Here is a 12,810-nt window from a genome sequence, read left to right as displayed (position 1 = left end):
GTATGCCCTAAAACCAAACACACACACACACACGCACACACACTCTCTCTCTCTCTCTCTCTCTCTCTCTCTCTCTCTCTCTCTCTCTCAGAGTTTGGTACGTTTGGCAGAAATTTTTGTCAATAAGGTTTGGTGAGAAACACTATAAAATGCAAATGTTCAGAATTCTGAGGAAAAGAATTGTTTAACTATGAAAATATCTGAAGAAACAGTTTTGACATTGAAATTTTCTCATATTAACAACCTCAAGAACACTTCTTACCATATATATTTTTCAAGTTATAGAGTAGCATTTTGTTCTCACAGTGTTTGCCCCAAAATGAAGAGTAAACTTGAGAAAAATTTGTTTGGTTCTGGTTTGGGGGCCACATGTTCAGTGCTTGAAGTTTGCTCCTGCCTCTGTGCTTAGCGATCATTCCTTCTGGGGCTGGGGATAACATTAGAGGTGCCAGGGATCAAACCTGGGTTAGTTGTGTGCAGAGCCCTACCTGCTGTAGTATCTCCCTAGTTTAAGTTTGACAAGAGATGGTCTGACAAATTTTAGCACCATACAATTAAGATATACTTAAAATCAGACCCAAAGAATGGACTTAAAAGAAATAGATGTATCTTTTAGCCAGAGAGATAGCCGAGCCTTGGTAATTGTGCTGGGAAAAGTAATCTTGAACCTAAAAGAGCCCAATAGCATAAAGGCCTTTGAGGCACAGAATTCCTCTGAGGAAAAGCAGAAAACTATTGAGATGAAGAATTCCAGGTCAAGAGTAAGGCTGGGCCACTGAGAGGAGAGGCTCCAATGATGGAACAAAGGCCATACTAAGAATATCAAAGGGTCATCAACTCCCAGGCTCCCTCCGTGGCAAGGAACCTAGCAGTAGATGTTGAGGAGAAATTTGAGAAATCTGTACATTTTCCACAGGCATTTTCCCTCATGTCTCCCTGAGATATGGACTTCTTTACTTTACTTTACCTCTCCCTATTTCCCCACTCTGAGGAGACATCCGGCATCCTTTCTTATGATGAGTGTTTTCTTTATGATGTTTTCTCCACCTTGGGAACTCAATGCAAATCTAGGTGAGCTGTGTACTTGATCTTTCCACTATGGAGAAGCCTGCATTCTCTTTTAAGAGCATTTTTCAAATAAACTTCCTCTTCACTATTCATCTTCTCCTGAAATTCCTTTCTGTGAGAGAAGGGGGATGGCTTGGAGAACCTAAGTTATGTTTAGGAATCATTTTCCAACAAACAGTAGCTCCTTGCTCCAACCTGAGTTCTACAGCTCTCAATAAATAGGGCAGTGGGGATCATTTTACACACCAGGCAGAGCAACTGTGACAAGGGTCAAACATAAAGTCTGTACCAGGCGGGTGCTCAACATATTCTCTCATCAGTCCAAAATTTCCCCAGACATTTTCTGAGCTGTCAAATATGGATTGAGAGGGAAGCTTTTGATAACCATATGCAGGCTGCTAGCTCTCTCCACCCCTCCACGTAAACCACTAAGGAATGCAATTTAGCTGGGTACCCAGTGCCTCTCCTACCAGTAGCAAGTAAATATAGAAAGATGTTTAGGACAAACTGATACATAAACAATGTGTTATTATAGAGATTGTGGTGAGATGTTTTAACTACTTGCCTTTGTGACTAAGTCTTTGTATTTTGTAACAAATTTAACTTGCAATTGTACATGTATGTATACACATACATATACATATAATTGACTATATTTGTGCATATATAAATCTTATGTATGTATATTTTACTTGGAGATGAAGTACAAAATTATAGTTAAGCATTTACTGAATAATTTTGAACATACCCTGTACTTTGACAGATCAATCCTTAGTGAGTTATGCAACTGGTCCAGTAACTTTATGAATTTTTCTCTCTGTAGAAAACACACCAAAAAAAAGTGAATGAAAACAAATGGCTATTATATTGCAGCAGTCACAAAACTCCAGTGAACTGTAATTTGATTTTATAATAAGGAAGAGTCGAAGATGTCCATAACTTGTCCAAGATTATACAAATCATATTTTATAACGCAGTGATTCGAGTTCATGTCTAACTCCCAATCCTTGCTCTTTCAAATAAGCACCCCCTCTGATGAATGAGAATTATCCAGAGAGTTGTGTTCTATAAAAAGTGCACTTCTCTACATCTAATCTTTCATTGCAAGATGAGTCAGCACAATATTGTACAACCCACTCTTCCCTCTCCCCACACACCACCAACCCACGGGGAAACATGAATTTTTTTAAACTTCTCCCACCTATGGAGTGGGAACAACTTTTGTTTTTATAAAAAAAAATCATTTTCATTTTAGTTACAATCCAAGCTTTATAATCTGAAGCTGTTGGCTACCATTCTGATTTATCGCAGAAAAGTAATGTTAAAATACCAGCCACACTCTCTCCCCCCAAACTTAAGCTTTTTAAAGCACATCAGTATAAAACTGAACTTCATAAAGAACTTGAAGATGATAATGAGAGAAAAAGCTTCAGTTTCCTCCTTGCCCACTGGTGTTTTAAGGCTCCATTTTTAGTTACTTGATTCTACATTTTAAATATTCCTGCAAATTTCTGGACTCCTTCTCAGAAGGAGGAAGCTTAAAATTTCCCAGGACCATGAATTCTACCCCAGATTGGGCTCACAGGAAATTAGAATAACATGGCAATACTTGGCGATCTGGTGAAGTCTAGAACCTAAAAGGTGTTAAATAAACACTGCCTCCACCAGCCTAAATGAAGATGAAAGATGTTAATCTTGTTTTGTTTTTTGTTTTTGGTTTGGGGCCACACCCAGCGATGCTCAGGGGTTCCTCCTGGCTCTGTACTCAGGAATTACTCATGGATTTTTATCAGGTTGATGCCAGGGTCTGAATGTAGTCAGCTGTGTGCAAGGCAAGAGTCCTGTTCACTGTACTATCTCTCCAGCACTTGGGAATATTATTTTAGATAAACAGACCCTAAATTAACAAGGTTTCTCTGGGAAATTAATGGGAATCCTCTGGAACTTGGATAGCACAAAGGCCCACTTTTCCTATAAAAGCCCACAATATGAGGCATACTTAACTTGGTCCTATACTAGGTTTTCCCCTTTTGGGCCGCTTCTTTCTCTTCTACTTTCCAATAAACTTTTTATATTCTAACTGAGTCTGAGCATCTTTATTAATCATACTCAATAAAGATGTTTTTCACTATTGAAAACATTGGAGATCATGGACCATGGATGAACAGAAACCTATCATCACTGCTTCTGCATCAAAAACTTGTTTTATGTATAAGAATAAACTTGTTTGGTTGATTCACTATAACAGAAGAAAATAAAAAAAAACATCAAAGTCACATAAAAAATTTACAGGTATCAAATTCACCACTTGGTCTTAGATCTTGAATGAAAATGATTTAAAAAGTAAGGAAGGCGATATAAATGAGAGTAGAACTGGATGGAATACTGAATGAGCTTTGGGAGGTAGCGATGGGATTAAAACATTTTCTAGAAGTTTCATATATATGGAAGATATTTTTGTTCTTGTTTTTGTTTTTGGGTCACACTTGGAAATTCTCAGGGCTTAATTCCAGTTTTGCACTGAAGAATTACTCCTGGCAGTGCTCAGGGGATCATTCAGGACGCCAAGGATGGAACTTGGGTTGGCCATGTGTAATGCAAGCACCCTGCCCACTGTACTATCACCCTAGTCCCAGATATGAAGTGGATTCATGACATATGTACTCATTATTGAAGTCACTAATCTTGAGAAGTAAACTGAGTATTAACTGAAGTTGGTGGGTTGAAACTCCAATTTTCAGAATAAACTGCCTTCAGAAACCTTTGAGCACTGCTTGTGTTAACCCCATGGAGGTATAAAGATGCCTTTCTGAAACTTGCAATCTTGTCAGGCAGGCGAGGTTCAGCTGAGGAAAAGTAAAACTGAGTTAACAAAAGTATTAGAGTGCTTTTCCACTCCCCAAATCTTCCCAGGGGAAGAGGCAACATGTACTGTCCTTTAAAATCCCACATCCTGGATAATCAAAGGGATGGAGAAGGTTCTCTCTTGAACACCTCACTCGCTCTCTCTCTCTCCCTCTATCTCCCTGTCTCTCTCTCATCCCCTCTCTCTCTCATCGCTGGAGAAGGACAGGTTCTCTCTTGAACACCTCTCTCTCCATCTCTATGTCTCTGTCTTTCACTCTCTTTTGCCCACCCCTCATTTTCCAAATATACTTAGTTTATTTTACTTTTCTCTTCTCCTGAACAGAGCGATAGCACAGCGGGTAGGGCATTTACCTTGCATGTGGCTGACCCGGCGGACCTGAGTTTGATTCCTCTGCCTCTCTTGGAGAGCCCGGCAAGCTATCGAGAGTATCTCGCCCACATGGCAAAACCTAGCAAAGCTACCAGTGACATATTCTATATGCCAAACACAGCAATAAGTCCCACAATGGATATTTTACTGGGCCCGCTCGAACAAATCAGTGAACAACGGGAGGACAGTGCTACAGTGCAGTGCTCCTCCTGAAATTCTTTTCTCTGAGGGAAAGTGAAGGACCTAAAAAGCCTGGCTAGAATTAAGGACTGGTTCTTCATTGTCAGCAAAGAGCAATTCCTCCCTTCAGAATGAGTCCAAGGCTCTCTGAGAACTCAGGCGGTGGGGACAGCTCCCACACCATCCTTCAGGTGCAGTTTGATTGTGCCTAAAGGGAGCTGATGTGATGCCAGCTTCTGTGCTACATACGTGCACAGAGCAGATGCTCATCAGTTCTAGATTCCCCCACATAGTATCCCAGGTAACCCAGGTGGGGCAAGAGGGAAGCATCAGAGCCACTTCTCCAGCCTCTCATCTCCCTGTTTCCTGTTTCACACAAGCCACAGAGAGTCCCCGCTTTTTTGGGTGGGAATCACTTCTCCCACTAGCAATAATACTATCATAAATTGTGTTACTTCAATTAAAAAAATCCTAAGCAGGTGCACTAGCCCTGAATTCCTTACCTTTGGAACTAGGTAACACTGGGAAAATGACTCAGTTGTGTTTATTTAGTTGACTCCTATTCCATGCAGCTGAATATTAGAATTGTGAAGTATCCAGTACAGATCACACAGTTGGTTTTCCTACCTGGAGCTTTAATGCCCAGTTGGAAAATTTACTTTCAAGAAAAACAAACAAACAAAAAAACTGAAGAAAACTGCCAGGCTTCTTGTCACTAAATCGCAAACATTATCAGATGGTGTCAAATGTGAAGTGTGCTGCTGGTTGAACTTTCACAAGAATTCAGGTCTCATCAGGAAATCTTGAAATTTAAATCTATTTACTACCTCTCTATTTAACTAGAGTGCAATGACTTTTTGATAGCAGAGAAGACTTACAGTCTGTGAGGTGTGATTTGAAGAAAAATAGATGACTAGATGGTTAAAAAATGTCCCTCCTTGTAGCATATCTCAATATCTGAAATCAAAAATTGTTCATCTTTGCATCAGGTAAGTAGTATAGATTCTGGGTATTTGCAAGGAGCCAAATCCAATAGAAAGAAGTATATAAAAATTTAGGTTTAATAAATTGATAAGAATAAAACTAGCCCAGGGAAAAACACTCTATATAGAAGGTAAAAAATGTTTTATTTTCCACCTTGAGGTCTTGGTCACAAATAAGCTCTGTCATTGTAACACATGATAGGTCCCAGAGCAATATGTAAAAAAAAAAAAAGAAAGAAATTAAATAGCTCTGTTTTCAGGTAATATATCTATTTTAAGGTAATATCTAATGAACACTAAAATTGGATTTCTAAAATCTTTCACATTTTTAAAGTAATGGGTTTCTTTGGAATTTTTTTAACTATTTAAAATATTAAAAAAATATTCTAAATGGGTGGGTCACACATGGCAGGAGAAATCAGGAGTCACTCCACACTTCAGGAGGACAGAAACTTTCCATAGAGTCTGAAAAATCGTGGAAGGGAAATCTATTTGGGTTTGGCTTTGGATTTGGGGGCTACAGTTGGCAGTACTCAGGGCTTACTCCTGGCTCTGTGCTCAGTGATCAATGCTGATGGGGCTCAAGGAACTGTATGGGGTGCTATGGATTGAACCCAGGTTGACTGCATGCAAACATGGCAAGCACCATAGCCACTGCACTGTCTCTCAGGTAGTGGAAGGAACTCTTATAAGAAAAATGGTAAGTGCATCTCTTCAGCATATTCCTTCCATTTTTTTTTTTCTGACACACTGTCTTGCTCTAAACAGTACGGCCACATGTAAACAAAATTCATGATCCCTGCTCTCTCCCTCTTCAGTTTTCCTGAAAAGAGCTCTAACCAAATATGTATATGATCTTAGATTTCTAGAAAATTTGTAAAGAAAAAAAAATCACATGAAAATTGTTCTGCCCTGGCCCAGCAAATTGTAAAATTATTACCAAATCTAATAAGTCATTAAAGGTAAGAGGAACATTTCAATAAAAATAATGCAACAATTATTTTAATATTATTTGTGATTTAATTAATCTTTATCACCATGTTAAAGGGATCTACTCTCTCCCATAAAGCCGTGGATAAAATTTTGATCAGTGCCTGTAAGTTTTGTTTTGACATGACATATATAAAACTATAAATGGTGTCTTTAAAGATTTTATTAAAATTTTTATAATTAAAATTAAAAATTTTAAATGGTACCTGTTTAATCTTCTGGGGACAGCCTAGGGAGGGCCCCGAAGGCTCTCCCCCTCTCCACGCGAGTTCAGGTGGTCCTCGGGCCACTCCCCCACCCGGGTGGCCCAGGCCATGGGGCAGACAGAGGCAGAAATGAGGACAAGGCTGGTTGACTGATCAGTTGCCGTTTATTCCATTCTCCCCTTGCACCTGTTCCAGTCTCTCTGAGCCCCCCATTCTAGTCTCACACTGCCCCTCATTCCCGTCTCCTCCTGTCTCTCCGGCTTATCTCTCCGTGCTCCATCTAGCTCCCTGCTCTATCTCCAAACTCTCTCCAACTCTTCTCGCCTCTCTACCTCGCAGCTACACCCAGTCCTGTAGCAAAATCAAAATAAGAAAGCCCTTCCTGACTGCCCATCAGGCTTAAGGGCAGAAACCCCACCTAGGGGTATTTCTCTTCTCCTAATATCTTAATTAACATCTTAATATTAGTTATTTTTGTATGGGCACAGTAAGAGATACACTGAGCCTTGTAGGGCTGCTCTCCTGGGAACATCTCACCACACTCAGACTAGAGTGTTCAGGCCATATTAATCATTCCTAACCCTAGCATGGCCCGAATCTAGTTATTGCTTTATTGGATCATGACAGCATTTGTTCATGACCAAGCTCTTAACTTATAGTTAAGCATTAGGCACTTTGGCCAGGTCCATCTCTATGCCAGGGTAGCACATAGCTCATCACTTGCCCTGGGTCCATACAGAGGCTTAGGTCAAGAGAACAGATGCCCAGGAGGTAAATATCATTGAGGGTCCATTAACTCCCAAGTTACAAAAGCATAACATTAACTATCTTCCTGTGTCCATACAAAAAGAATATTGCTCTGAATTAACTATGCAAAGGACTTAAGAAGAAGAGAAAAAATGAATTTACAAGTTAACGGAGCACAAAGAAGTTACAAATAAACACAGAGGAATGGGAGCACTGTGATGGGAGTAATCTAATAAACCTAAGCTCCCTGTGGAAAGGCAGAAAGAACAAACCAATGTTATCCTACAGATACCAACTGATAAATAAAACATGAAATTAACATTTTTCAATAAAAAATATCTCAGACTATTTTTATGTTACCTAAAGTCCACAATCAAACACTTATAGTAGTGTGTCAGGCATTATATAAAAATTTAGAATGCTTTTCTGGAACTTCTATTTTTTTCTGTGTTTTCACATTATATCACACTACTTATGGTTTATTTTTTACTATCAATTAAAAATATCTTTTGACAAAAGTTCTATTGACAAGTTTGTGGGATTGAGTAAGGTCCACGAGACACAAATGTTAGGTCCACTTCTGCCCAACTCTGATCATTTGTTGTGTTTTTTTGTTTGCGTGTTTGTGGGCCACGCCAAATATTGCTCAGGTCTTACTCCTATCTCTGTGCTCCCTCCTGAAGATGCGCAGGGAACCATAGGTGATGCCTCAACCACTGTGCTTTGTCTCTGGCCGCAGGAGCTGATCAAGGACAAAACAAAAACATAAACAACTGTCTCTCCCCAATCGTTTTTCACATCAATTCTCCTCTCAGTCACATCACTTCATTTCTTCAAATCATGTTCTAGATGTAGCATCAGTGAGCTTGGCCAGGCCTAGAATATCAGCCTTCTCACTAATTGACAGCTTGTCCTGCAGGGTCTAGTGGTAAGTAGAGTTGCTTCATTCATTCTTTCTTCTGAGAACATTCCTGCAGTTCTGAGAATTGAAAATCAAACACTATTTCCTCGAGTCCTTTGCAGTCAGGACTTGGTCATAATCTCTTTTCCTGCCCACTACACACAGGGGCATACCTACATTTGCAAAAGAGCCATGATGTGTCTCACTCTCTAGCTGACTTCCACGTCTAAGCATTATCCTAGAGACATTCATTTTCCTGTCTCATCTAACTCTGATATTTCAACCACTTAGTTCCACTGGCAATAGAAGTAGTCTGAATCTTCACTTTCCTGACTCTAAGGAAACTTGTCTTGCAAAAAACAGTTGCACTGTGATATTTTGAGAATTATTACAGAAGGATCTACTTCCAGCACTTCAGATAACATGTGCTATATCTTTCTGGATCAAACACTTTTCTATTTAAAGGTGACAGGATTGTTTCCATTACTACAACTGAACTCAGATAATGCACCCTCTCTCTTCCTCTAATATCTATAATCCTTCTAAATCTGAAATTCTATTAGAATTAACTCTATGTCTCAATAATGGTGTTTAAACATCTTAGCGGACATTAACTCCTTAAGAAACCTAATGCCAACCCAGTAACTCAGTCTTCTTTTATACTTCATCTTTTCAAACTGTCAAACTCAAAATGTGTGTTGCCATGCATAGCTTTATTTAAACTTTTATTTTAGAAAATCTTTACTCCTCATGTCTTTTATTTTTTCTCGGGAGGTCACACCTGGCGATGCTCAGGGGTTACTCCTGGCTCTGCACTCAGGAATTACTCCTGGCGGTGCTCAGGGGACCCATGGGATGATGGAAATCGAATCCTGGTCGGTCGCATACAAGGCAAATGCCCTACCCACTGTGCTATTGCTCCAGCCCCAATCCTCATGTTTTTACTCATGTATTATTCTGGGTCTAACAGAGATTCCATACTTTTGAACTTGGAAAAATATTATGCATTCCTAAAAGGCCTATTCATCATCTCTGTGCCCCTGGAGATAATAAATTGTTTCTCTTTAATATCAGATCAAATTTATAAGAATAAGCCCTTGATTCAAAGGCACTTTAGGAGTTGTGTGTGATAAGACACAGTGATGTAACTATGCCATTTAAAGTGTATTTCCTAGGACAGGATTGCAGAATATCCACATACTGTATAAGGTCTGTGAAATCATGTAGTTTGGCGTTAGAAAAGGCAGAACAGTTGCTTCTCATCAGCTGCTCACAGCCTTGCTCCCTGTATTGTGTGTCACATGAAAGATGTAATAAATATGCAAAAAGCTTTTGGAAGAAAAAACATTTCCTTACTCATACTTGAGATAGTAAATTAACACTCGCCTTCCATTCCTCTCACTAAAACCTGTCACAGTGGCTTGCATGTTATCATTCTGAGTAGGCATTAAATGTACAAGGGAACAAATGAAAGAATATGTCTTCCAAAGAAATATTGACGAGTCTATATATTTAAGTCTGTGGTACTATCTGTGTTAAAAAAAGTATGTATGAATAGAAAAAAAATGACCAAGAAAAACATTAATCTTGCTAAAATTTTACTTACTAGTTGTGACTTAAGATTGTTCATTAAGTAAATTTCCTGTAGATTTCTCATTTGGTTTGAAACATTCATTCCCACACCACAGAGGTTATTCACCTGATCTACCTGTGATCCTTTCAACCTATGGAAAAAATTTCCCAGAAAAGTTATTTTCTTTCCCTGACTCTAACCAGCATTTATTCTTTGTGGTTAATAATTAAGCTATATGTGTGTGTGTGTGTGTGTGTGTGTATGGCTTGATATATATGGCTTAATATATGTGTGTATTTAAAACAGTTGCAAATTTTAGTTCTTGTCAATGTCCATTATGTCAATATTCTCTCTATGTCTAGTTACAAGACAAATTGTGTTTAACAACCCAGGATTTTCCCAGAAGTACCACTTGTATTTGAGATTTCCCCCTTTGTAGTCTTAACTTAAATGTGAAATTTCTTATCTAAATCTCACTCTCTTGCAGGAATATTTAGATAATAACATCAGAAGTATACAAATAAGTAAATAAAAATAAAGAAACTCACTTTTTACAGATAACATGATAATATGCATAGAAAAAATTAGGTCAGTAAAAAAATGATTAAACTAACAAAAAATTAACATATAAAAATTCACTTTATTGCTACATGTAAATGATGTACAAATAAAAAAATAATTATGAACGTTCCATTTACAATGATAGGAGATAATTGAATACTTTGAACAAATTTAACCAAAGAAGTCAAGGACATCAAAAATCATGTTACTGTTGACAAAATAATTTAAAAAGACATGTACTGATGGAAAGACATTGTTTAAGTAAATCTTTAACTTTGATAACATGGGTAAAATCTTAAATTTTGTTAATGTGTAAAATACCTAAAGCAAATATACAAAATCAGTGCAATTTTGTCAAAACAGAAATGGCATTATTCAGACATAGAAAAAAAATTATAAAATTTATTTAAAACTTTAAAAGATCCTGGATAGTAGAAAGGATACTGAGGACAAAATAACAAAATAGCAACCTTAGTTTTAGCCTTAACTAACATCTTAGCCTTTTAATTGTGCTACAGAGCAACAGTCACCGAAGTAAAATTGTACCGGAATAAAAATAGCCACAGAGGTCAATGGACAGAATTAAGAGCCCAGAAGTAAAATCAGCAATATTGACAGTTGTTTACAATAAAGGAGTCAAGAGCTAGTCAAGTTTCTTCAGTAAATGGTTGAGTTAAATCTCATTGTACACAAAATTTAATTAAAAATGGGTAAAAGATAGGGACCGCAGAGATAATCCAGTGGGAAAGGCACTGCCTTTCAAGCAGCCAACCGAAGTTTGATACCTGTTACCATATATGGTGCCCTGAGCCCTGTCAGGAGTGGTCCCTGAGCACAAAGCCAGAATTTATTCCTGAGTACAACAAGGTGTGACCATCCTCCACTAGGTTAAAGACTTTGGTTTATGCATATATAGTTGTATATAAGTAAAATATATATAATAGAATGTAGGATAACCTTGGTTTGTGCTTTCTGCCTAGCCACAGGAAGCTTAGGTTTACTGTGTTACTCCCATCACATTGCTCCCAATCCTTTATGTGTATCTGTAAACTCTTTCTTTGTGCTCTGCTTCCCCAATTGGTCAATCACCTTTATCTCCTAATCAGCCTCCATTAATTTGTAAATGTTGCTATTCTCTTCTCCTTATGTCCTTCACATAGTTAAGTCAGAGCAATGTCCTTTTTGTATAGGCACAGGAAGATAGTTAATGCTATGCTTTCGTAACTTGGAAGATAATTGAGTCCGAATAATATTCACTCCTGGGTATCTGTGCTTTCGACTTAAGCCTCAGTTGTCCTTACTTCCAAGCACCCCAAAAGCAGGGTCCTGACGAGGGACTGGATGGACCCAGGGCAAGATATGAGCTACCGTGGCATTGAAATGGGCCAGGCCAAAGCACCATAATACTTAACTATAAGTTAAGAGCATGGTCATGGACAAATTGTGTCATGATCCAAAAAGTAACAACTAGTCTAGGACCCTGCTAGGGTTATGAAAGACTAATCTGACCTGAGCACTGTAGTCTGAGATTTATAGTGAGAAGTCCCCAAAAGAGCCACCCTACAAGCTTAATGTATCTCTTACTGCATTCATACAAAATAACTAATATTAAAAAGTAGGATTAAGATATTAAGATGTTAATTAAGTTATTGGACTAAGGAAAGAAGAAAAAACATCCTAAGTGGTATTTTCAACCCAAGGCCTGATCTCCTGGCTGCAGATGATCAGGAAGGGGTTTGATATGTTGATTGTGCTACCCCCAATGCAGAGGAGTTGGTGAGAGACAGAGAGAGACTGAACTCATTTGTGAGATTGGAACAGGTCTGTGGATAGAATGAAATAAATGGGAACTGATCACGGACCAGCCTGGCCCTCATTCACACCTTTGTCTACGCATGGCATGGGCCTTCCTGGATGGAGGAAGCTGCATAAGACCACCAACGCAGGTGGCAAGAGAGAGCGATGGGGTTCCTAGTCTCTAGGTGATTACACAATAGAACTTTATGTTGTGTTTAAGAATGACTTCACCTGATTTCAGTGACAAAAGCAACAACACATAAAAAAGTTTCTGCACAGAGAATAAAGCTTACAACAAAATTAAAATAGATTCTATATACTGGAAGTGATACCGGGACATCATAACCTGACAATGGGTTAATATCTAAATATATATGAATAATTCATAAAAGCCGATCAAAAATAAATAATAAATGATGGATATGAATAAGGGATGTTGAACATCATTTCATGATTTCATTCTATATGGTTATTTGCAGATGTATGCAATAAATTATTTCTTATTTTAAAAGTATTTATCAAAAGTCAAAGGAAATATCAACTCATACCTGTGTGAATAGCTATTA

At 38.2% G+C, this 12,810-nt stretch overlaps 1 protein-coding gene across 1 annotated transcript in view; it reads right to left on the bottom strand.

The window, feature by feature from the left end:
- The window catches only part of UNC13C (unc-13 homolog C), a 626,361-nt gene that overhangs the window by 306,256 nt on the left and 307,295 nt on the right, over positions 1-12,810 (bottom strand). The window contains exon 14 of the mRNA XM_056115400.1: positions 1,817-1,885. Within this exon, the coding sequence (XP_055971375.1) occupies positions 1,817-1,885 (69 nt within the window). The remainder of the gene's footprint in view (positions 1-1,816; positions 1,886-12,810) is intronic.

This window comes from Sorex fumeus, unplaced genomic scaffold, assembly GCF_029834395.1.
Source record: "Sorex fumeus unplaced genomic scaffold, SorFum_2.1 ptg000029l, whole genome shotgun sequence".
In the NCBI taxonomy this organism is placed as follows: domain Eukaryota; kingdom Metazoa; phylum Chordata; class Mammalia; order Eulipotyphla; family Soricidae; genus Sorex; species Sorex fumeus.
This window is presented reverse-complemented; position numbering and strand designations above follow the sequence as displayed.